This window comes from Chiloscyllium punctatum, chromosome 27 (genome assembly GCF_047496795.1).
Source record: "Chiloscyllium punctatum isolate Juve2018m chromosome 27, sChiPun1.3, whole genome shotgun sequence".
Taxonomy (NCBI): domain Eukaryota; kingdom Metazoa; phylum Chordata; class Chondrichthyes; order Orectolobiformes; family Hemiscylliidae; genus Chiloscyllium; species Chiloscyllium punctatum.
This window is the reverse complement of record NC_092765.1, coordinates 19,855,498-19,880,492: the sequence shown is the minus strand read 5'-3', so window position 1 is coordinate 19,880,492 and position 24,995 is coordinate 19,855,498. Positions and strand designations below refer to the sequence as shown.

The window sequence follows — 24,995 nt, the reverse complement described above, 5'->3', positions numbered from 1 at the left end:
CATCCCGTGAATCAGTTAAAAAAAAAACTCAGTCCAAAATGGCTGACCCTTTTATTATTATATGTTTAGATATAAAAGTAGCAGTACCCCACTATTATTACTTCTTTTTAAAGTTTTTTAATATCAGTAACTAAAACGGCTGTCTACCTATTTTTCCACTGCCTCCTTATTTTAGAGAGCAACAACTTCTAATAAAGTTGCATCTTTCACAGAGTAATGCTCAAAGTGCTTCACAAAAATATTCAGGCAGAATTTCACACTGAGCTACATAAATCAATAGGGGTAGGTGACCAATAGCTGGATCAGACAGGTTGATTTTAAGGACTAACGTAAAGTAGCTGGAGAGGTGGAGAAACAGATTGGTTTAGAGAAGCAAGCAGCATTTTCTTTCTGGCTGTATTGCCGTCTGAGGGACCAGATGTCAATGTTATAAGTGTGCCCACAACATCGGAGTGGCTGCACACTCTCACAATCAGCCAGTTTAGAGAGAATGTTGGAAGAAAGTTAAGAGCTTTGGGTCCTCAGAGGTGGACAAGCGATGGTGGAGTGATTAAAATCAGACACGCTCAAAAGGTCAGAATTAGAGATTAGCTTGTGGGGTCAAAGGGCATTAGAAAGATCAGGCAGAGGCCATGGAGGGTTTTGTAAACAGTGATACGCTTTTAAAAAATTGAGGCTTTGCTTAACGAGGAGCCACAGTAGTTCAGTGGCACAGGGGTGAATGAGACATGAGCAAACATTGCAACCTGCAGCTGCAGGTCCAACCTGTCCATACCAACCAGATATCCCAAATTAATCTGGTCCCATTTGCCAGCGCTTGGCCCATATCCCTCTAAACCTTCCTATTCATGTACCCATCCAGATGCCTTTTAATTGTTGTAATTGTACCAGCCTCCACCACTTCCTCTGGCAGCTCATTCCACACATGCACCTCCCTCTGCATGAAAAAGTTGCATGTTAGGGCCCTTTTAAATCTTTCCCCTCTCACCCTAAACCTACTAGTTCTCGATTCCCCCACCCTGGGGAAAAGACCTTGTCTATTTACCCTATCCATGCCCCTCGTGATTTTATATACTTCTATAAAGGTAATCTCAGCCCTGATGCTCCAGGGAATAGAGTCTTAGCCTATTCAGCTTCTCCATATAGCTCAAACCCTCCAACCCTGGAAACATCCTTGGAAATCTTTACTGAACCTTTTCAAGTTTCACAACATCCTTCCCCTATAGCAGGGAGACCAGAATTGCACACAATATTCCAAAAGTGGCCTAACCAATGTTTTGTACAGCTGAAACATGACCTCCCAACTCCTATACTCAATGCCCTGACCAATAAAGGAAAGCATACTAAATGCCTTCTTGACTATCCTATCTACCCGAGACTCCACTTTCAAGCAAGTATGAACCTGCACTCCCAGGTCTCTTTGTTCAGCAGTATCTTACCATTAAGTGTATAAGTCCTGCCCTGATTTGTCTTTCTAAAATGTAGCACCTCTCATTTATCTAAATTAAACTCCATCTGCCACTCCGCGACCGAGTGACCCATCTGATCAAGATCCTGCTGTACTTTGAAGTAACCTTCTTTGCTGTCCACTACACCTCCAATTTTGGTCTCATCTGCAAAATTACTAACTATACCTCTTTTGTTCACATCCAAATCATTGATATCAATGATAAAGAGCAGTGGATCCAGCACCAATCCTTGTGGCACAGTCACAGGCCTCCAGTCTGAAAAGCAACCCTCCACCACGACCCCCCTACTTCTGAGTCACAAGGTCATGAATTCCAGTTCATTTGAGACCACAGCACAAAGTCCAGCTAATTACTTTACAATTGGAATCACTTACTTTGGATGTGACATTAAACAGCGGCCCTGCTTGCTTTCTCAAGGGGATGCAAAAGAACCTACAACACTATTTCAAAGAAGTGCAAGTGAACTCTCCCTACTGTCCTGTGCCAAAATGTTTCTCTCAATCATCACCACTTTGGTGTTTGTGGGGTTTTGCTGTATGAAAATTGAGGGCTACATTTCCTGCATAACAACAGTGACCGCACTCCAGAAAATACTTCTTTGGCTATAATGCACTTTGGGATGTTCTGAGGTTGTGAAAAGGGCTGTGTAAATGTGCATCTGTCTTCTTTGTAACCTCTGCTAGTTAGTCTCATGAAATAGCATATTGGAAGCAGCATTTAAACACAACAACTAATTCTACTGCAACAATAGGCATATAGCTCTGAGTTTTATAAGTCATATTTATAGTGAAGTAAATTACTGCTCAAGTTCCTTCAGAGGTCAATAAGAAACTGCAGACATTCTGGCTCTAAGTGTTTCCCAGCACTAAAATAAACCACTAAAATCAGTTGATAAGAATTGTATTCGTGCAGAGAAACATAATCAGGGAGTCAAGAAACAAATTTGCTGACACATTTAGTACCCTTCCCCAGTGCCAAGACTGAAATTGGAATATTCAATGGAGCAGGTCTGCTGATCTTGCATTTTGGTTCCTGGATTTTAAACATACCTGTTTATTCCGGAAGGTAAAATCTTCCTCAGCTGTATCTAGTTTCCTATACGGGAGCCATTCTTCTTCCATCTCAGCTAGAGATGCTGGGGGGATCTCAGATCCCTCAAGAGACTGCTCTAGTGCAGTTGTTGCTCCAACTGATGGCTCCAAATTCTCAACAGAAGACTTTAGAAAAAAGGTTGTGCAAGCTGATTCATCTCTGATCCAAAACAAATAATAAAAAAATGAATAGACCACAGAGGCAGTTACAATGAATTCTTTATAGCAAAGATGCTGTTAGACTCTGTGAACACTTCCAGGACAGGCTTGACACAAGGTAAAGCCCACAGAAAGAAGAGCAATTGAGGCCCGAGACATTAGTCAAAGAGCAGGAAGATGGAAGTAAAAGTTGTGGAACAAAAACAGAAATTGCTGGAAAAGCTCAACAGATCTGGCAGCAACTGTGGAGAGAAATCAGAGATAACGTTTCAGATCTAGTGATCCTTACTCAGAACAGTTCTGATGTTTTCCAGCAATTTCTGTTTTTGTTTCTGATTTCCAGCATCCGCAGTTCTTTCGGTTTTTAACACAAGTTCTAAATCTGGTTTAGCAAGACATGAAGTTTATATTAGCAAAATCCAACACAAGTATTGCAATATTACAGCCTGAATCCAATCTTGTATGTGTACAATAAATTATAAGTATCATTGTGATTTTTGTAAATGACTTGGACGAGGAAATGGAAGGATGGGTTAGTAATTTGCCAACAACATGGAGTTGTGGGTCGTGTGGAGGGCTGTTGTAGGTTGCAACGGAACACTGATAGAATGCGGAGATGGGCTGTGAAGTGGCAGATTGAGTTCAACCTGGAAAAGTGTGAAGTGATTCATTTTGGAAGTTCAAATTTGAATGCAGAATACAAGGTTAAAGGCAGGGTTCTTGGCAGTTTGGAGGTACAGAGGATATTTGGGTCCATGTCCATAGATCTCTGTTGCCATTCAAGTTGATAGGGTTGTTAAGAAGGTGTATGGTGTGTTGGCTCACATCGGCAGGGGGATTGAGTTTCAGTCCTGAAGAAGAGTTACACCTAACATGTTGATTTCTCATCTCCTGATGCTGCCTGGCTTGCTGTGTTCTTCCAGCCTCCTGCTTGTCTACCTTGGATTCCAGCAGCTGCAATTCTTTTTTGTCTCTAACCTGGATTAAGTTTAAGAGCCACGAGGTTATGCTGCAGCTCTGTAAACCCTGGTTAGACCACACCTGGAATATTGTGTTCAGTTCTGGATGCCTCATTATAGAAAGGATGTGGAAGCTTTAGAAAGGGTGCAGAGGAAATTTACTGGGATGCTGTCTGGACTGGAGAGCATGTCTTATGAAGAAAGATAGAGGGAGCTAGGGCTTTTCCCATTGGAGAGGAAAAGAAAAGTGACTCGTTAGAGGTGTACAAGATAATGAGAAGCATAAATAGAATGGATAGCCAGAGACTTTTCCCCAAAGCAGAAATGGCTATGATAAGGGGCATAATTTTAAGGTGATTGGAGGAAGGTTTAGGAGTGATATCAGAGGTGGGCTCTTTACACAGAATGTGGTGAATGTGTGGAATGCACTGGCAGCAGTGGTAGTAGAGTCAGATACATGACTGACATTTAAGCAATTCTTGGATAGGCAAATGGATGGTAGTAAAATGAAGGATATGTAGGTTAGTTTGATCTTACGAGTAGGATAAGAGATTGGCATAACATCGAGGGCCAAAGGGCCTGTACTGTGCTGTGTTGTGTGTTCTACGTACACAATAGGTGCGGCACAGATTAGGCACAGAGTATAATTCTATCTTTCTACATTGTCTCAGGGGTTTGACATAGCTCATAACCCAAGAGGCATTACCTAATGCATGATCCCACATTGGAAAAGACTATTGACAGACTCTCTAAAATGGTAGTGAGCTCACTGAACATATCTGAATGCTACATAAGTGTCAAGGCCTTGTTAAAGTCACTAACCTGTGCTCAACAGCAGCGACAATAAATCCTTGAGATGCCAACTCGATGCAGACAGCAGAGTACACGGTCCTGTCACGTGAAAAACAATCAAAAATCTTTTGGAAACAGTAGAGACTGATGACACTGCCAGTCTGCAAGGCAGCCAGGTCTGTCAATCAAAAGTTGGCGCAGAGGCAGAGCGGAAGAGTCAGACATCACACAGAGCCGTGGTAATAGGGGACTCCATTGTGAGAGGAACTGACCGGGAATTTTGTGGCAGCAGACGGGACGTAAGGATGGTGTGTTGCCTTCCTGGTGTCAGGGTTAAAGACATCACTGACAGAGTGCAGGAAATCCTCAAGGACGAAGATGAAGAGCCAGTGGTGGTGGTACATGTCGGCACAAATGATGTCAAGAAGAGGTGGAGGAACATGCTACAGCGGGACTTCAGAGAACTAGGAAGAAGGCTGAAAAGCAGGATGTCCAGGGTGGTTATCTCCGGTTTGCTTCCAGTTCCTCGGGCTGGTGAGGCCAGAAACAGGGAGATAATGGACTTGAACGTGTGGCTGGGGGAACTGGTGCAGGAAGCAAGGATTTAAATTCTTGGATCACTGGGGTATGTTTTGTGTTAAGCATAGATTCTACAAGAGAGACGGTTTGCACCTTAATAGGTTAGGGACCAGCATTCTGGCAGGCAGGTTTGCTACTGCAACATAGCTACGTTTAAACTAAGTAGCAGGGGGAGGGGACAAACTGGATGTTTAAGAAGGAAATTGAAGGAAAAGTTAGAACAAGAGAAGTCAAGAAAAACAACTGTATCAATGAGGCAGAAAACTCAGAATGGGATCATGCTGTAAGGTTGAGTGAAATAGGAGTTGATGGGAAGGGTGAGGGCAGTAACAAATTAAAAATACTATACATGAATGCACGAGGCATTAGAAATAAGATGGATGAGCTTGAGGCTCTTTTGGAAATTGGCAGATACGATATTGTGGGGATAACTGAGACGTGGCTTCAAGTGGACAGGTCCTGGGAAATGAATATTCAAGGCTACACGTGCTATCGTAAGGACAGACTGATGGGCAGAGGGGGTGATGTGGTCTTGTTGGTAAGGGAGGATATTCAGTCCCTTGCGCGGGGGGATCTAGAATCAGGGGATATAGAGTCAGTGTGGATATACCCTTAGAAATACTAAGGGTAAGAAGACCTTCTTGGGAGTCATCTACAGGCTCCCAAACAATAGTCTGGATGTTGGATGTAAGTTGAATCAGGAGCTGAAATTGGCCTGTCGCAAAGATGTTACTACAGTCGTTATGGGGGTTTCAACATGCAGGTAGACTGGGAGAATCAGGATGGTATTGGACCTCAAGAAAGAGACTTTGTGGAGTGCCTCAGAGATGGATTCTTAGAACAGCTGGTGCTGGAGCTGACCAGGGAGAAGGCAATTCTGGATCTGGTATTGTGCAACGAACCAGAATTGGTCAGAGACCTCGAAGTGAAGGAGCCATTGGGAAGTAGTGACCATAATACAATAAGCTTCAATCTGCAATTTGAGAGGAAGAGGGTACAATCGGAAGTGACAATATTTCTGTTGAATAAAGAGAACTATGGAGCTATGAGGGAGGAGCTGGCCAAAGTTCAATGGTGCAATACCTTAGCAGGGATGACAGTAGAGGAACAACGGCGGATATTTCTGTGTATAATGCAGAAGTTGCAGGATCAGTTCATTTCAAAAAGGAAGAAAGATCCTAGGAGGAGGCATGGGTGGCCGTGGCTGACGAGGGAAGTTAAGAAACATATAAAGTTAAAAGAGAAAAAGTATAACATAGCAAAGATAAGTGGGAAAATGGAGGACTGGGAAACTTTTAAAGAACAGAGGATTACTAAGAAGTAAATATACAGAAAAAATGAGGTACGAAGGCCAATAATATAAAGGAGGATAGTAAAAGCTTTTTTAGGTATGTGAAAAGCAAAAAAATGGTGAAGACTAAAATTGGGCCCTTGAAGACAGAAACAGGGGAATATATTACAGGGAACAAAGAAATGGCAGAAGAATTGAATTGGTACTTCAGATCTGTGTTCACTGGGGAAAACACAAACAATCGCCCTGAGGTAACAGTGGCTGAAGGACCTGAACTTAAGGGAATTTATATTTGCCAGGAATTGGTGTTGGAGAGACTATTAGGTCTGAAGGTTGATAAGTCCCCGTGGCCTGATGGTCTACATCCCAGGGTACTGAAGGAGGTGGCTCGAGAAATCGTGGATGCGTTGGTGATTATTTTCCAGAGTTCGATAGATTCGGGATCAGTTCCTGCGGATTGGACGGTGGCTAATGTTATACCACTTTTTAAGAAAGGTGGGAGAGAGAAAGCAGGAAATTATAGACCAGTTAGTCTGACCTCAGTGGTGGGAAAGATGCTGGAGTCTATTATAAAGGATGAAATTACGACACATCTAGATAGTAGTAACAGGATAGGTCAGAGTCAGTATGGATTTATGGAGGGGAAATCATGCTTGACTAATCTTGTGGAATTTTTTGAGGATGTAACTCTGAAGATGGATGAGGGAGATCCAGTAGATGTGGTGTACCTGGACTTTCAGAAAGCTTTTGATAAAGTCCCACATAGTAGGTTAGTGAGCAAAATTAGGGCGCATGGTATTGGGGGCAACGTACTAACTTGGATTGAAAGTTGTTTGGCTGATAGGAAACAAAGAGTAGTGATAAACAGCTCCATTTTGGAATGGCAGGCAGTGACCAGTGGGGTACCGCAGAGATCAGTGCTAGGACTGCAGCTTTTTACAATATATGTTAATGATATAGAAGATGGTATTAGCAATAACATTAGCAAATTTGCTGATGATATTAAGCTGGGTGGCAGGGTGAAATGTGATGAGGATGTTAGGAGATTACAGGGTGACCTGGACAAGTTAGGTGAGTGGTCAGATAATGTGGATAAATGTATGGTTATTCACTTTGGTGGCAAGAACAGGAAGACAGATTACTACCTAAATGGAATCAATTTAGGTAAAGAGGCAGTACAGAGAGATATGGGTGTTCTTGTACACCAGTCAATGAAGGTAAGCATGCAGGTACAGCAGGTAGTGAAGAAAGCTAATAGCATGCTGGCCTTCATAACAAGAGGGATTGAGTATAGAAGCAAAGAGATTCTTCTGCAGCTGTACATGGCCCTGGTGAGACCATACCTGGAGTACTGTGTGCAGTTCTGGTCTCCAAATTTGAGGAAAGACATTCTAGCTATTGAGGGAGTGCAGCGTAGGTTCACGAGGTCAATTCCTGGAATGGCGGGATTACCTTACACTGAAAGACTGGAGCGACTGGGCTTGTATACCCTTGAGTTTAGAAGACTGAGGGGGGGATCTGATTGAGACATATAGGATTATTAAAGGCTTGGACACTCTGGTGGCAGGAAACATGTTTCCACTGATGGGTGAGTGCCGAACCAGAGGACACAGCTTAAAAATACGGGGTAGACCATTTAGGACAGAGGTGAGGAGAAACCTCTTCACCCAGAGAGTGGTGGCTGTGTGGAATGCTCTTCCCCAGAGGGCAGTGGAGGCCCAGTCTCTGGATTCATTTATGAAAGAATTGAATAGAGCTCTCAAGGATAATGGAATCAAGGGTTATGGAGATAAGGCAGGAACAGGATACTGATTAAGGATGATCAGCCATGATCATATTGAATGGTGGTGCAGGCTCGAAGGGCAGAATGGCTTACTCCTGCACCTATTGTCTATTGTCTAAAAAGTGAGATACTTTAGCCACATGATCCTCTCACAGCAGTACTGGCTGCCCGCTATTTGTCAGTGGGAGATTGGGAACAATCATATAAAAGGAAGGGGGTAGCACACAAGCAATATCCATTATATGAGGACTGAATAGGAGATGTAGTGCCCTGGAAAAAAAAAAAGAGTGGCTACCGCCTATAGGACAGGAATGCTGCATCAAATGGAGAAATGAGGCTGCATGATACTGGTATGCCATTACAGAGAAGAAAAAAGTGGGAGAGGACAAGAAAAAAGATGTGTACAAACGAGAGTGTGGCAAAAAAAAAGAGTACGAGAGATGAAAAAGAAACAAAGGTGGATAAAGGAGGTGACCAACCAACTGTTGGATCTCTCATTTGGGTAAGTACATGAATAGGAAAGGTTTGGAGGGATGTGGGTCAGGAGCAGGCAAGTGGGATTATTTTCAGCAAGGACTAGGTAGACTGAAGGGTTTGTTTCCATGCTGTATGACTTTGTTAGCCCTGGAAAAAGAGGCTGAAGAAATAGCCTGGTGGTACTAAATAAGTTGGTGCAAAATTGACAGAAGTTAAACTTCAGAGAGATTGGATTAGTTAGGACTGTACTCAGTGGAGTTTAAAGGAATGAGGGGAGATGGGTTGGGGTGGAGATGTCATAGAAGACTATAACATTCTAACATGACGGTACAGTGTAAACACAGGAAGGATGTTCCCAATGACCAGGGAGTTCAGAACCTGGAGTCATAGTTTAAAGATACAGAGTCAGGCATTTAGGACTGAGATAAGACGACATTTCTTCACCCAGAAAGTAGTGAGCCTGTGAAATTCTGTCATCAAAAGCAGTTGAGGCCAAAACACTGAATGTTTTCAACAGGAGTTAGATATAGTTCTGAGGGCTAAAGGGATCAAAAAGGGTATGGGGTGAAAGCAAGAACAGGGCAGTGAGTTGGATGATCAGCCATGATCATAGTGAATGGTGGAGCAAGTTCAAAGACCTGAATGAATGGCATACTCCTGCTCTGATATTCTAGATTTCAGAAATTAAAACCAGTTGTCATAAGATTTGGCACTCTACCTGAAAGCCCCAAGACCGTGAGAAAATATAATCAATGGGTATTTCTCTGCAGCTCTGAAAGAAGCATCCCATCCAACCGGGACTTCATAATAACCTACAGAATGATAAACAAAAGATAGGGCATGAAAAGATAACACTGGTTGGCAAAAGTGGTACGAATACTTGGGTCTGGACTGTAATTTCATCTTGGCAATAATTTACACATGTGCTCTTACAATGAAATCAAAAACCATGGTAGGTTACAATACACGAGTAGGTCATATATATGGACAAGATCAATTTTCCCTCTGCACTTGGCACAATCTCTCCAGACCTCTTGGTATGACCACTAATTGTTCAAACTTCTCACACTGTGCCTTGTGTCTTTCTGTCTATGCTTTGCTGTCGAGTGAGAGAAAGCACTTTCACCTCAGCACCTGTCCTCCTTGAGTGCAACTTGAATCAATCAGGTGAGGTCAACTACCTCAGCTCAGACAGACAATCTACTGCTGATACTCTCACCCTTACCATACTAATCATTATTTCAACTATTATAATTCTTTCCCACCTTACCCATTCTGCGTAAACTTGTGATTTGTCACAACTCTGCTGTCTAAATCTTGACTTACACCAGATCTCATTCATCCATTGCTCCATTGTCATACATTGGTTCCTTCCCTGGCAATACCTTGACTTTACAAAAGCTCATCCCCTGTTCAAATCTCCAACTTCACCCAGTGTCTCCCTGAATCCTTGTCCGACCTGACAACTCCTCTGAGATACGCCACTACTGCTGGCTCTTGTACACCAATTTTCAATCCTCTAATATTCACGACCACTGAATGGCTCCAAGCTCTGGAATACTTCTCCTAAATCTCTCAGCCATTCTCCCTTCTCCTTTATAAGAATATCTTTAACACCCAGATCTTTTATTGAGATTTTGATCACCCCTTTATAATGGTTTGGTGTGAAACATGATTTGATAATACTCCTCTGAAATAAGTTGGTATGCTTCCCTATAGGAAAGGCATTGTGCGAAAGCTCATGGCCAAGAGGCCAAAAAAAATATCCAACCTATTTTACAGCCAATGAAGTACTTTTGTAATGAAGTCAGTACTGTTTATGTAGGAGATCTGGCAGCCAATTTGCTTGCAGCAATGAGTTGATAACCAGAAACATTTGTTGAGGAATTTATTTTAGTAACATTTGTTGAGGAATAAATATTGACCACTGTACCAAAGAGAACATTCCTGATCTGTTTTGAACTGTGAATGTATCTTTCACATCCGAGAGCTGAAGGAGCCTCAGTTTAAGATCATATCCAAAAGATAGCAACTCTGACAGTACAGCCTATTGCAATATTAGCACCACATGCATCAGCCTGCATTTTGTTCTGAACCTTTAACGTTGAGAGTCAAACCTTCTGATTTGGGCCAAGAATGTTCAGAGAACCATCCACATCCGAAATGCTGCTGGCTCAGCACATCAGGGGCACCTTTAATTCCATACCAACTTCAAGACTTGGCCATTGGACCCATTACAGGTCAATGATGACCAGTGCATTCCACTTGGTCCAACGGCCAAGATTATAGCAAGAGTGCCTTTCAAAGTACAGTTGTTCTGGTTTCTGATGGCTGCATTGTTGGATCTCATATCAGATTGTTCAAAGAACACTTTGCACACATCCAGCGACACCTAACTTCAATACACACCCACCCCTAATGTGCTCTTTCTCTCTGTGGACACGTTCTCCAGCGTGGGAACTTCTGCTCAACTATTTTGATTGCACAGCTCAGAACCTCAGCCATTATGTTGGGTTGTTCTCACCAAATGCCATGTTGAGCAAGGGAGCACACCACCTCTTGTCTCTGTTCAGATAATCTGCAAGGCCTTTGCAATACTCGTAGTTGGGAATCCATAGTGGGTGCTTCACTTCTCCACAAGCCTCACAGGGATAGTACAAACGAAAGAAACTGCCCTGAAACAAATTGAAGTTTGTTTTTAAGGATACAAGACGAGCAAGCAACAGAAAAATATTTGCATTTATATATTAACTTTCCTGACCTAAGAATTCTCTGAAGTACTTGCAACCAAATTAAATACTTTGATGTGCAATGTAGAAATTATGGCAATGTGTGCATAACAAACACCCACAAACAGCAATGTGATAACAACAGGATGATCTGTTTCACAGAACATTGGTTGAGGGACAAATGTTGTCCAGGAGACTAGTGAGAACTTATTATTTATCATCAAAATAGTGTCACTGAACCTCATATGCTTTTAACTGAGAAAAGGCACTGCTTCAGTTTAATATTACTCCAAATCAGATCTTGAAATAGCCCAAGAAGAATTTCCAGCTCTGAGTTTTACATCAGACCGTGTGTGAGTTCCGTTTTTTTTGAAGAAATTATTGTATTTGCACATTTTATGACACATCTCAATGCCAATTAAATTCTGAGTTTGCACTTGAAACTTTGAGTCTCGAGGTAGGGACACTATCGCTGCATCACAAGATCCTATCTAGATCTTGATTTTTAGACACAGTTAGGGCGCTTCTCCAGTTAATATTCTGTATTATGTATTTTTACCATTTCTAAAGCATTGAATCTGTGTGCACCTGATTTCTTCCAACTGTGACAAAATAACCAATTCTTTACAACAAGTCCCTGCATAAACTAATGCAAGTCAAAGCCAAAAAACTCTCTCAGGTTTTTCCACAAATGTTCTGACAAAGCTGTCAGTTACTGAGGTAATGATTTTCTCAACAAGTTATATCAAGAACATGAAATGGACAGTTGAAGGCTGACAATATGGAAGGAACAGTTCCTTTTGTAAGATTTGTCTTTCGCAATTTTTCATGTTTCTTTGCACAATGTAAGAGAAAAATTCAATGTCAACATCTATTTTAGACACTAAATGTTGGCATAAGTTACAAAACAGGGTAGATACAGAACAAAGCTCCTTCTACATGGTATTAAGCACTCCCAGGCTGGGTGCAGATACTTTCATTTTTGAGCAGGTTGTTGTGTATTTTCTACAGCAAATTTGATGTGTCCTCTCATTTTTTTGATTGAGGAATCCTCCTATAACTGGATTACAGAGCCCTCAACTATGTCCAACCCCACCTGCACTCACCTCTTCCCTCCCTGTCAGCATTCCACAGGATCCATTAACTTGTGACACCCTGATCTATTCCTCAAATCAACCTTATCTTATATTTCCTCACCATCCAAAACCACAAAAACACATTTCAGGTGAAGCAGCAATTTGCAAGTACTTCTTAAAATTTCATTCTGTGTCTTTACATTTGGGGGTGGTGGGGGTTGAAAAAATGCAGATTGGGTGACTGATTTGTCAAGTATGTGTGTTCAGTCCACAGAAATGACCCTGAGCTTCTGATTGTTTTATTTCACCGCCTCATGCTCACCTTCCTCTTCTTATCCTGCGGCACTGTTGCAGTGAAACTCAATGCAACCTTGAGGAATAGCACCGCCTCTGCCAATTAGGCATTTTATTGCTTTTGGACTGAATGGGTCTGCGTGTTATATATAAATTAGACTCAACATGGGGTTCAAAAATTTAAGATCATGGAAATCGGTCACTCACTTTGATTCTGATTTATTTGCAAATGTGAATCTTGTTTTTCATGTTAATCTGCTTATGGACAGCTGCTTATAATTCTACCATTTACAATCATTCTGCATAAATGCTTTATTTTGTTATTATAACCATAATGACTCCCTTTTCTATATAACATCTTTGACATTTAATTTCTTTGACTTTTGAATTTCTTTCAGACGTTTCCTTTTTTCCTACCTCCCGGACCCCATTTTAATGGCATATAACTTACTGCATTTCTTCCTTCAGTTCTGGAGTCATATTGAACTCAAAATAATTAATTCCATTTCTGTCCACAAATACTGCCAGAACTGTGGAGAATTTTCAGCATTTTCTGTTTTTATAGCAGAGGAAAGCACCTTCTCAGTAAAATACCCATAGGACAAGTACACACAAGTTAGACACAAAGCAAAGCTCCCTCTATACGGTCTGAAACAATCCCAGTCATGTATAGTATAGATTATATATAGAGCAAACCCCTCTGCATTGCCCCTGTCAAATATTCCCAGACAAAACACAGATGCTGGAAGGAGCACAGTTTGAGTCCAAGACAAGGACTGTGTGACACAACTGGGGAAAGAAGTTGTGGATATGGTCGATCAAGACAGTAAGATTTTGGTGAGTCAATACTACCCACACGTATTACATGATAGTTGTAGTGCGTGTCTGCTGACAGTCCGAAAAACACTCCATCTTGTGAGAGCCTGTCACATGGAAATTTGCAAATGAGATGTTTCACTTCCCTCATTATGCTTCTGCTCCAGCTCTAAGGTGCTGACATGTCTATCAGCTTCAACTGCTTCCCAATCACTTGGCCACTTTTAATGTGAGAATCTAAGCAGCAGCCACCAGCAGATTACTTAACTCCTAAGTGTTTTATTCTCTCTTCCTCACATCCTTTCTAGCCGGGGGTGACTGAATAGTGGTCTGAATCTTTGGCTCAGAGAATTCCTAACTCAGGGAATACAGGTTGATTTTATGTCCGTCTAGGATCTCAGAATTTCATAGCACTGAGAAGAGCTCAGTTCATTCAGTTTGTTCCTTTGCTCAAGAAGAACTATTAATGTTGGCCCATTTATCTGACCCTTTACCATATCCCTTTTCTTTACAATGTTTCAATTCATCAGGGACAAAATCTGTGATTTTTGATGTGAAAAGATACCAACAGAATAAACCTAGTTACCTTCATACTTTTTTAAATATAAAAACAAATAGCTTTAACAATAACTCAGGCCACCTTTGACCATTTTCCATGTTTACTAATGCTTGGAGCTCTAACCTTCTCAACTTTTTAGGTTTTCTCAGGTAGTGTATGTTTCCTATCTTTCTTTATTTCTCAGAAACCGTACTGGCTCATTTTCTTCCTGTTGAATTGTGACTGGAGATAAGACAGACAGGAATAGAAGCCTGGGCTTGTTCAGCTCATATGTTGGTATCACAACGGGCAACATGTTCAGCAGCAAAACTCTCAACTTAATTTGCATATGATATACTGACTTGAGTAACACAAAATAAGCAGCTCAAGCGAACCAAGATGATCAAGGTAACAAGCTGACAAACCTCAACAGAAACCAGTTTATAATCCTATGTCTCAGTGTTACGCCTTGCTACATGGAATAACTCTTGCACAGTTTACTTATGTAATTTCAGAAGAACATAATCACAATCATCTCTAATCACCATGGTATGCAAGTGATTCATATCAAACACATTTCTAATACTTAGAAAAATTACATACCGGGGAGCATTTTGATGGTTTGGGACATGCTACATGTCTGTAATAATATTTTATTTCCAGGAATGGGCAGGAGAAAATCGACCTCTAAATTATGCTTACTGCAGATTTCCTCATGTGATGTTTTATGTAAATCCATCTTACAAGTCACATGAGAAGAACCAAAGAAAAAATAGGAACTAAGGACAGGAAAGTGCTATTCAGCTCAATTAATATATTCTTGTTACCCTAAAAATTTCCCATTGAAGTACATCCCTATTTTCCTCAAGTCAATTCCTTTTTGATAATTTGCATTTATACTGTGCCTTTGATGTTGTAAAAATGCCCATAACATTTTGCAGGTGCAATTATCTAGCCAAATTTCACATCATCCCTTAATAGCAAGTGATCAAAAAGGTAGGTTACAGTGAGCATCTTAAAAAGGAAGAGATGGCTCGAGAATTGGAGACCTTTATGGGAGAAATTAGAACTTAAAGTCAAAGCAGTTGAAGGTCCAACCAGTTACTCAGGAGATAGAGGATGCAAAAAAGGCAGGAATTGGAAGAACAGCAAAAACAATGCCATGGATCTGATCCCCAGAATATGGCAGGGTTAAGGGGATAGGGTGGGTCTGGGTGGAATGCTCTTCGGAGAGTCAATACAGACCCGATGGGCTGGATGTCGTCTTTCTGTACTGCAGCGATTCTATGAATACCGACATTAATCATAAAACAAACTAAGTGAGACTTTGCAGTGTGCATTTCACAACCAGAGACAACAGATGACAAACATCGAAACTCAAATGATGAAAGCCCAAAATCTAAAAAGTACAAGACATGCAGTTAAACAGCAGTTGATGTAAATGTTAAGAACTTCCTTATTATATAAAGCAGCTTCTGCGAAACTAAAGGTAAGCAGGTGCAATCTACCCACCTTACTTCCCATCACCACATCAGATTGTATAGCAATAAAATCTCTGAACAAGCAGCATTCTACAGTGTTACAGTTGAGAAAAGAGAGAGTTAGGCTGGCAGGTTAACAGATCAATCGTGGCCGCACTGCTGTTGAAATAGGTTTGAGGAACCAAATAGATTCAGTGGAGCTGATTGCATCCATTTGTTCCTATCTTATTTCTGAGAGGGCTGAGATCAAATAGAGCATCAAGCTTATTCTACTGAGGGCTTGATTTCACAAATACCTTGTGTGGCCCATCTGACCACACACAATCCTTACCTTTCCAGGTACATCAATAGTTTTGACAAATTACTTCATTGAAAGTGCTGTTTAGTTTTTAGATTAGATTAGATTACTTACAGTGTGGAAACAGGCCTTTTGGCCCAACAAGTCCACACCGACCCGCCGAAGCGTAACCCACCCAACCCATTCTCCTACATTTACCCCTTCACCTAACACTACGGGCAACTTAGCATGGCCAATTTGCCTAACCTGCACATTTTTGGATTGTGGGAGGAAACCGGAGCACCCGGAGGAAACCCACGCAGACACAGGGAGAATGTGCAAACTCCACACAGTCAGTCGCCTGAAGCTGGAATTGAACCCGGGTCTCTGGCGCTGTGAGGCAACAGTGCTAATCACTGTGCCACCGTGCCGCCCACATTTGTCACCTCTCAGCCCAGCTCTGCAGCTTATCTATGTCGCTTTGTAACCTGCAACATCCTTCGGCACTATCCACAACTCTACCGACCGTAGTGCCATCTACAAATTTACTAGAGTCATAGAGATGTACAGCATGGAAACAAACCCTTTGGTCCAACCCGTCCATGCCGACCAGATATCCCAATCCAATTTAGTCCCACCTGCCAGCACCCGCCCCATATCCCTCTAAACCCTTCCTATTCATAAACCCATCCAAATGCCTCTTAAATGTTGCAGTTGTACAAGCATCCACCCCTTCCTCTGGCAATTCATTCCATACACGTCCCATCTTCTGTGTGAAACAGTTGCCCCTTTTATATCTTTCCCCTCTCACCCTAAACCAATGCCCTCTAGTTCTGGACTCCCCAACTCCAGGGAAAAGACTTTGTCTATTTACCCTAATCATGCCCCTCATAATTTTGTAAACCTCTATAAGGTCACCCCTCAGCCTCCTGACACTCCAGGGAAAACAGCCCCAGCCTGTTCAGCCTCTCCCTATAGCTCAAATCCTCCAACCCTGGCAACATCCTTGTAAATCTTTTCTGAACCCTTTCAAGTTTCACAACATCTTTCTGATAGAAAGGAGACCAGAATTGCACGCAATATTCCAAAAGTGGCTGAACCAATGCCCTGTACAGCCGCAACATGACCTCCCAACTCCTGTACTCAATACTCTGACCAATAAAGGAACGCATACCAAACGCCTTCCTCACTATCCTATCTACCTGTGACTCCACTTTCAAGGAGCTATGAACCTGCACTCCAAGGTCTCTTTGTTCAGCAACACTCCCTAGGTCCTTACCATTAAGTGTATACGTCCTGCTAAGATTTGCTTAACCCATCCTTCTATGCCCTCATCCAGGTCATTTATAAAATGACAAACAGCAGTGGACCCAAAACAGATCCTTGCAATACACAACTAGTAACTGAACTCCAGGATGAACATTTCCCATCAACCATCACCCTCTGTCTTCTTTCCGCTAGCCAATTTCTGATCCAAACTTCTAAATCACCCTCAATCCCATGCCTCCGTATTTTGTGCAACAGCTTACCATGGGCACCTTATCAAGCGCCTTACTGAAATGCATATACACCACATCAACCGCTTTACCCTCATCCATCTGTTCGGTCAGCTTCTCAAAGAACTCAATAATGTTTGTGAAGCATGAAGTACCCTTCACAAAACGGGTTGACTATACCTAATCAACATATTCCTTTCTAGATGATTATAAATCCTATCTCTTATAACCTTTTCCAACACCTTACCCACAACTGAAGTAAGGCTTAAAGGTCTATAATAACCAGGATTGTCTCTCCTCTCCTTCTTGAACAAGGGAATAGCATTTGCTATCCTCCAGTCTTCTGGCACTATTCCTGGTTCTTCAGTGTTTGTGTTTCTAAAGCAGTATTTAGTGGTTACACCACCTACAAAGATCACTCCCTTTTTTTAAACAAAAACTCTTAAAAAAAAGACAGACTGGTTAGCAAGGTTAGATCTCATGGAATACAGGGAGAACTAGCCATTTGGGTACAGAACTGGCTCAAAGGTAGAAAACAGAGGGTGGTGGTGGTGGGTTGCTTTTCAGACTGGAGGCCTGTGACCAGTGGGGTGCCACAAGGATCGGTGCTGGGCCCTCTACTTTTTGTCATTTACATAAATGACTTGGTGCGAGCATAAGAGGTACAGTTAGTAAGTTTGCAGATGACACCAAAATTGGAGGTGTAGTAGACGACAAAGAAGATTACCTCAGATTACAACAGTATCTTGACCAGATGGGCCAAGGGCTGAGAAATATCAAATGGAGTTTAATTTAGATAAATGCGAGGTGCTCCATTTTGAGAAAGCAAATCTTAGTAGGACTTATACACTTAGTGGTAAGGTCCTAGAGAGTGTTGCTGAACAAAGAGACCTTGGAGTGCAGTTTCATAGCTCCTTGAAAGTAGAGTCACAGGTAAATAGGATTGTGCAGAAGGCGTTTGGTATGCTTTCTTTTATTAGTCAGAGAATCGAGTACAGGAGTTGGGAGGTCATGTTGCAGCTGTACAGGACATTGGTTAGGCCACTGTTGGAATATTGCATGCATTTCTGGTCTCCTTTCTATCAGAAAGATGTTATGAAACTTGAAAGGGTTCAGAAAAGACTTACAAGGGTGTTGCCAGCGTTGGAGCATTTGAGCTACAGGGAGAGGCTGAACAGGCTGCGGCTGTTTTCCCTGGAGTGTCGGAGGCTGAGGGGTGACCTTATAGAGGTTTACAAACTTATGAAAGGCATGGATAGGGTAAATAGACAAAGTCTTTTACCTGGGGTTGGGGAGTCCAGAACTAGAGGGCATAGGTTTAGGGTGAGAGGGGAAAGATATAAAAGGGACCTAAGGGGCAACTTTTTCATGCAGAGGGTGGTACATGTACAGAATGAGCTGCCAGAGGAAGTGGTGGTGGCTGGTTCAATTGCAACATTTAAAAGGCATTTGGATGGGTATGTGAATAGGGAGGGTTTGGAGGGATATAAGCCAGCTGCTGGCAGGTGGGACTAGATTGTTGGGATATCTGGTCGGCGTGGACGGGTTGGACTGAAGAGTCTGTTTCATGCTGTACATCTCTATGACTCTATGACAAACAAGTAAGTGCATTAGTTGGGGTATTGGGAACACTACAAATCATTCATATGAGGCTGAGTTAACGGGGCCGCGATAGTGAAGTTGAAATTGGCCTCACTGAACAGGAATAAAGAGATAAGAAACCAATCCAGAACCCAGAGCTCACATACCTGCTGGGGACAGACAAAGAGGAGCCCTTCTGAGACATCTCACTTTCAAACAGCAATCTGTCAGTAGAGGCCAGATAGATGGATGCAGGTCCATTATTTGTTTGCAGATTTGCACTTGAAGAACAAATACCCTGACTTCCTATTGGTTCCTGATGGGGCAATCTCACAGGTACATCAGAATCATTCCTCTTAAAAGATCCCTGCAACATATCGGAGTTCTGTTGCATGTGTCAGAGTGTAGGTCTCCCATTAGGCATCTGCCCTAATACAGGAACAGTAAGGATTTCACATTGTGCAACAAATCTAATATCCTTAGGGTCACCACAGACCAGGATCTATTTGGATCAGCCACATAAACGGCATGCATACTGGAACAGCTAAGTGTGTGGATATTCTAAAGAAGGTGACTCTCCAAAACCACTCTACCATCTATCAAGTACAAAGTTAAGAGCATGATGGACAATCTCCGCTTGTCTGGATGGGTATAGTTGTGACAGCATTCAAGATGCTTGACGCCACAAAGGACAAAATAGCCCACTGGATTTTCACCTTATCCAGTAATTTATGCATCCACTCCCTCCATCTAGGACTAGATATACTGCAGCAACTCTTTATTAAACTTGATTCCCTGCTGAAACATGTCTCCACCTTACCTGCCTTCTGTGATCAGTCATGATATCTGTGCAGCCAACTTTATGGGGTCCTGTCGCAGAAGGCAATCCCAGGGATTGCACCCCACCCATATTTTTTTCCAAACTGTAGCGTTGAATCCACTTCCTAGGATGCATAAGACAACAAAAATAATGTTTACTGTTTTGTCTTGTTGCCTAAGTGTTGTAAATAACTATGATAGAGAGAGACTGACACATTCCAGATTCCAAAGTTAAACTTTATCCCATTGTAAGAATCCTGCAACACATAGTTATATCATTACCTATCCACAAAAAGTTTTGAAAGTCTGTGTGAACCCAGTCACCCAAAGGATTGGGTGAACAGTTTCAACCAGCTCTAATACACTTCTGAAAAGCAGCAATCAAAATGTCTCCATTCTTTTGCAGCCTTCAAACTCTGTCCATTACTTTCTTCCCAGAGAAATAGAGTCAGAGAGAAGTACAGCACAGAAACAGACCCTTCGGTCCAACTTGTCTGTGCCGTCCTCGCATTCTTTTAACAATTTAAAACCAAGGTCATTGTTCTGTAAGCTTTTCCTCTCTAATTGCTCCACAGGCTCTTTTTTCGTTTATTCCTTCATGGGATGAGGGCATAGCCAACTAGGCCAACATTTATTGCCCATCCCTAACTGGCCAGAGGGCACTAAGAGTCAACCACATTGCCATAGGCCAGACCAGTTAAAGGACATTTTTCCAACAGTCGACAATGGTTTCATGGTCATTGTGAAATTCCCAATTCCTGATTTTTATTGAATTCAAATTTCATCATATACTGTGGTGGAATTGAACGTGGGTTCCCAGAACATTACCTTGGTCTCTGGATTAACAATCCAGGGATAATACTACTAGGCCATCACCTCTCCTCTCACGCACTGACAGTACAATTTTTAAATGTTAGCAGTCTACATATCAAAAACTATACAAATTTGACTGTGGGGTGGGGGAAATCAAAACTGAGCTGAATTTCTCTCACAACATCCATACTCTCACACTCCAACCAAAGGGGATTATTGGACAGTGGGCAAGTATTCAACTTTTCCTCTCCCAAACCCAATGATTCTGAAGCAAAATATAGTAGCTCCGCCGAGTATCTGATAACAATAAGCTGGGATTAAACCTTGAGCTTGTCAACTGGGGTTCAAAAGCTCACTGGATAAAGCCAATATCTGAGTGGGCAAGCAGGTATTTGAACACAATGGAAAGCACAGTTTCAGATCCATCTGCCATCAGGTATCCAGAAATCTCCAAGGGCATATTTCCACTGGACAATGTGAAGTTTCCCAGTTCCTTTGTTTACATAAGCACCATCTAGGTTGCTGACCTACCACTAAATTGGCACAAAGAAGATTTTCCACAAGTGCACTTTTGTTCATGTTCAATGCTGTAACAACAATGCCCATGAAACAGCAGAATCCACCTTCTTTACAATGAAATAAATTTATTTCTGTCATATAGAAAAGTATGGTGCTTAAAGCTAAGATTAATAATACAGGACCCAGTGGGCACTGGCTCCACACTTTTCACAATAGGTGAAGGATACCATTCACGCACAGAGATACCATCAAAATAAACAACAGCTGTGCCTTAGAAGCAAAAGCTATAATGAAAACATCTAGTACTGTACTTGGAACTTACTTGAGTGGAGGATTAAGCAACAAACAAGACTGACCAGTTTCTATTTTGTGGCTTCTCAGTATCGCTGTTCAGACTGCACTGAATGTAAAGCACATTAGTAGAGAACAGAGTTCATGTATTGGTGTTTTGGATACATAGATCCATTGCACAATTCATGCCACAATGAGCCACACAGACAAGGTGCAGTTAAACCATATGTTCTTGTAGCAAACCCTTTCCTCCATTCTTCCAAGTCTGGGCATTGAGCGTTCCCTTGTCCTTCTCCTCTTTACTTACCTACCTACCTCCCCTCCCTCCCTCCCCACTGGTCTCAACTAGTCTGTTTGCACACAACCCAGGAAGGCTTAATCAAATGTAATCTTGTTGAAGTCACTGTTCCTTTTAAAAAAAAAAGTGGTTAAAAAAGAACACTTAATACTTCCATGCGACCTATTTAAATCGCATTCAACCAAAATTCCCCCAAAAAAGGGGAAACTAAAAGTTTCCCTTGACGCCTTAAAAGTTCAGGCAATTTTTCCCTCAATACCTTCCTGCCCAGATGCTGGGAATAATTACCTTCCTTCTCCCTCTTCTTTCCTGCAGCCTGCCCGTGTCCTCACCTCTTCCACGGACCTATCCTTGTCTCTTCCTTGCTCCGTCCTCGGGCCATCAGGGGCACGCCGGGAACTGCAGTTTCACCGCAGCTTCCTCACCAGGGCCGCAGTGGGTAAGGGACTACAACTCCCACACTGCACCGCGGTCCCTCCCTGCCACCGCCCGCGGCCGTGGAAACCACAGGAGCACGGCAGCGCCCTCCGCCGGCATCTCACCGAATCACAGAAGGACGCCGTTCGGCCCATCATCCATGCACGGCTCTCCAGATGACCGTCGTTGCATAGTTGAGAGGAGTGGTGCTGAAAAAGCACAGCAGGTCAGGCAGCACCCGAGAAGCAGGAAAGTCGACGTCTCGGGCTTGAGCACTTCATCCGTCGTTACATAGTGTCAATCGCCTATATTTTCCCTATATCCGTGAATATTATTTCTCGCCCAACAATAATCCAATGTCAAAACAAAAATAACGCGGATGCTGGAAATCAGAAACAAAGCCAGAATTTGCTAGAAATGCTCAGCAGATCTGGTAGCAGTTGTGGGGACAAAGCAGAGTTAATATTTTGGATGAAGGTGATCTTTCTTCAGAAACATCCAATGCCATCTTGAATGATTTCACAAAATAATGGAATTCAGCCCATCGTTAGAGACAAAAAAAACCCTGCAGATGCTGGAATCCAAGGTGGCCAAGCAGGAGACTGGATGAACACAGCAAGCCAGGTAGCACCAGGAGGTGGATGTGGAACAGTCAACGTTTCAGGTGTACCCCTTCTTCAGGTCTGGGGATGGGTGTAGGGGAAGCTGCAGATAAAGGGGTTAGAGGGGACGCAGTGGTGAGGTAGCGATAGGTGAACACAGGTAGAGGATATGATCTGGTTGGAAGCTGGAAGGAAGAGTTGATCATAGGATTGGAAGGGAGGAGGGGGTGCTGGGAAGGGAGTCCAGGAATGGGAATGGAAGTTATTTGAAATTGGAGAACTCAGTATCGAGTCCTCCAGGCTGTAGGCTGTCCAGGCAGAACATGAGATGTTGTTCCACCAATTTGCAGTCTGATTTGCTGTGGCAGTTTAGGAGGTCAAGGATGGTCATGTTGGAAAGGGAGTGGGAAGGGGAATTAAATGGGCGGTGACTAGGAGGTCAAGTAGGCTCCTGTGGGCCCAGCTGAGATGCTCAGCGAAATGTGCCCTGAGTGTACGTTTGGTCTCCCGATGTAGAGAAGACCGCATTGGGAGCACGGACAACTGTTTGGGAGCCCTTTTGCAGTTGCATGGGAAGGTACCAACCCTCTGCCTTCTGCAAGGACCATTCCCTTCACCAATCCTTGATTTGCACCACTCTCCCGACCAACCCCTCCCCCTAATTCCCAAGATACCTTCCTCTGCAACTGTAAAAGATGCAAAACCCGTCGGCACACCACTCACCTCACCTCTGTCCAAGGCCCCAAACGATCCTTCCAGGTGAGACAGAGGTTCACCTCCAACCTAGTTTACTGTATCTGGTGGTCCGGATGTGGTAATTTCACTGAGCATCTCAGCTGGGCTCGTAGGGGGCTGACCTGCCAGTCAACACCATTTTAATTCCTCTTCCCACTCTCTTTCCAACATGACCATCCCTGAAATTAGGCTGGGGTGGAATTGTCTGTGGCTCCTCCTGGTGTTTAGATCATAAGGGTTGTTTCAAAGGTGAATTACATGATGCAGAACAGAAACAGAACATTCAACACAACCGAGCAATATACTCATTGTTTGTATGTTACAATAGCTTCCTGTCACTCCATCTGGTATAACCTTAGTCCTTAAACTGATATGTAGCTATTGTAATCAATCTATTCAGATATGGTTATGACATAAATCCAGGGCAGGTGGATCTGGAACCCTGACCCAAAAATACCATTGCACCACAAGACCCCATTCAAAGCCAGGTCATTGACAGATGAGAGCTCAAAAATATAATTACTAGATGAGCAGAATACACCACCTAAAATGGTACTAGATCTTATGGACTAGGAAGATCCCAGGTTGGGTACTTTAGTCATCTTCTGACTAATAGTAGTGACTCCACATGACAGTAAGGAATAGACCTCAGGATAGGGAGTCATCAGCATTGATTCCCACAGACGATTGCAATCCACTGATACTAGTTGTGAGAACATGATTGGTGTATAGGCTTGGGAGTTGGATGCAATCACCCTATGTTCAATTGGCCCATTGACTCTTATTGTCTAGACTTATGCAGGGCTATTTTGAGGAGGTGATGGATAGAAGGTGATGTCTCCAGTGGCAAATACCAGCAATAAGACTGGAGAGTAAATTGTTTATATAAAGGAGAGAAGATCAGAAAGTAGCCTAGATCATTCTTGGCTTCTTCTAGCAATTTCCATGTTCAATACATCAATTCATTAAGCAAAACAAAAAAAAGAGCTTGCATTTAAATATCATTTCTTGTGATTCAGGATGTCCCAATATGCTTTACTGAAGTATTTTTGAAGTGTAGTCACTGGTATATTGTGATTAGGAACCCAGAACGGGAGTGCACAACCTTACATTTAGATGTAGGCCATTTAGAAGTGAAATTGGAAGTGACCTTATCAACCTGTGAAGAGGAGGGAAGAAAATAAGAAAAACTTAGATAAATGTTTGCAAAGTGATTAAAGTGTACAATGTGGAGCAATCTTTAAATTCAAATCTGACCTCCCAAGGTTGCCAGTGTCTTCCAGCAACTTTCCTCCAATTTCAAAAATTCTCCAGGCTGTCCCAAATGGGATAGAGTTCAGAAAAATTTCCATTTGAGTCTAAAATGCCTGGAAGGCTAAACTGTCCTGACGTATTCTGCAATCATTACTGGCGCTAATAACATTGGCATTACACTTTCTATTGAATATTACGTGTTTCAGTCAAGCATTTTTGATATTAGATTTTATTTCTGTTTACGAGGAATAGGGTTACTAAAGTAAAATTGTTTCAATTTATCTCTCCTGTGCTGAGAAAGAGGATTTTACATTTCTGATATCATGTCTAAGAATTAGGTAAATTGAGATGTTTTTTTT

At 42.4% G+C, this 24,995-nt stretch overlaps 1 protein-coding gene across 4 annotated transcripts in view; it reads right to left on the bottom strand.

Moving 5' to 3' along the window:
• LOC140453513 (platelet-activating factor acetylhydrolase 2, cytoplasmic-like) overlaps positions 1-22,011 on the bottom strand; it is a 30,927-nt gene extending 8,916 nt beyond the window's left edge. Inside the window, exons 1-6 of one of the 4 annotated variants that reach the window (XM_072548250.1) lie at positions 21,917-22,011; positions 19,709-19,832; positions 11,125-11,275; positions 9,319-9,412; positions 4,501-4,569; positions 2,519-2,720 (exon numbers count right to left, since the gene is read on the bottom strand). In XM_072548250.1, coding sequence (XP_072404351.1) covers positions 2,519-2,720; positions 4,501-4,569; positions 9,319-9,412; positions 11,125-11,275; positions 19,709-19,798 — 606 coding nt within the window. In that variant the 5' untranslated portion in view covers positions 19,799-19,832; positions 21,917-22,011. Of the gene's footprint in view, positions 1-2,518; positions 2,721-4,500; positions 4,570-9,318; positions 9,413-11,124; positions 11,276-19,708; positions 19,833-21,361; positions 21,481-21,916 lie in introns of those variants that run through there. The other 3 variants (XM_072548252.1, XM_072548251.1, XM_072548253.1) reach the window with 3 other exon arrangements.
• Between the last annotated feature and the right edge of the window lie 2,984 nt (positions 22,012-24,995).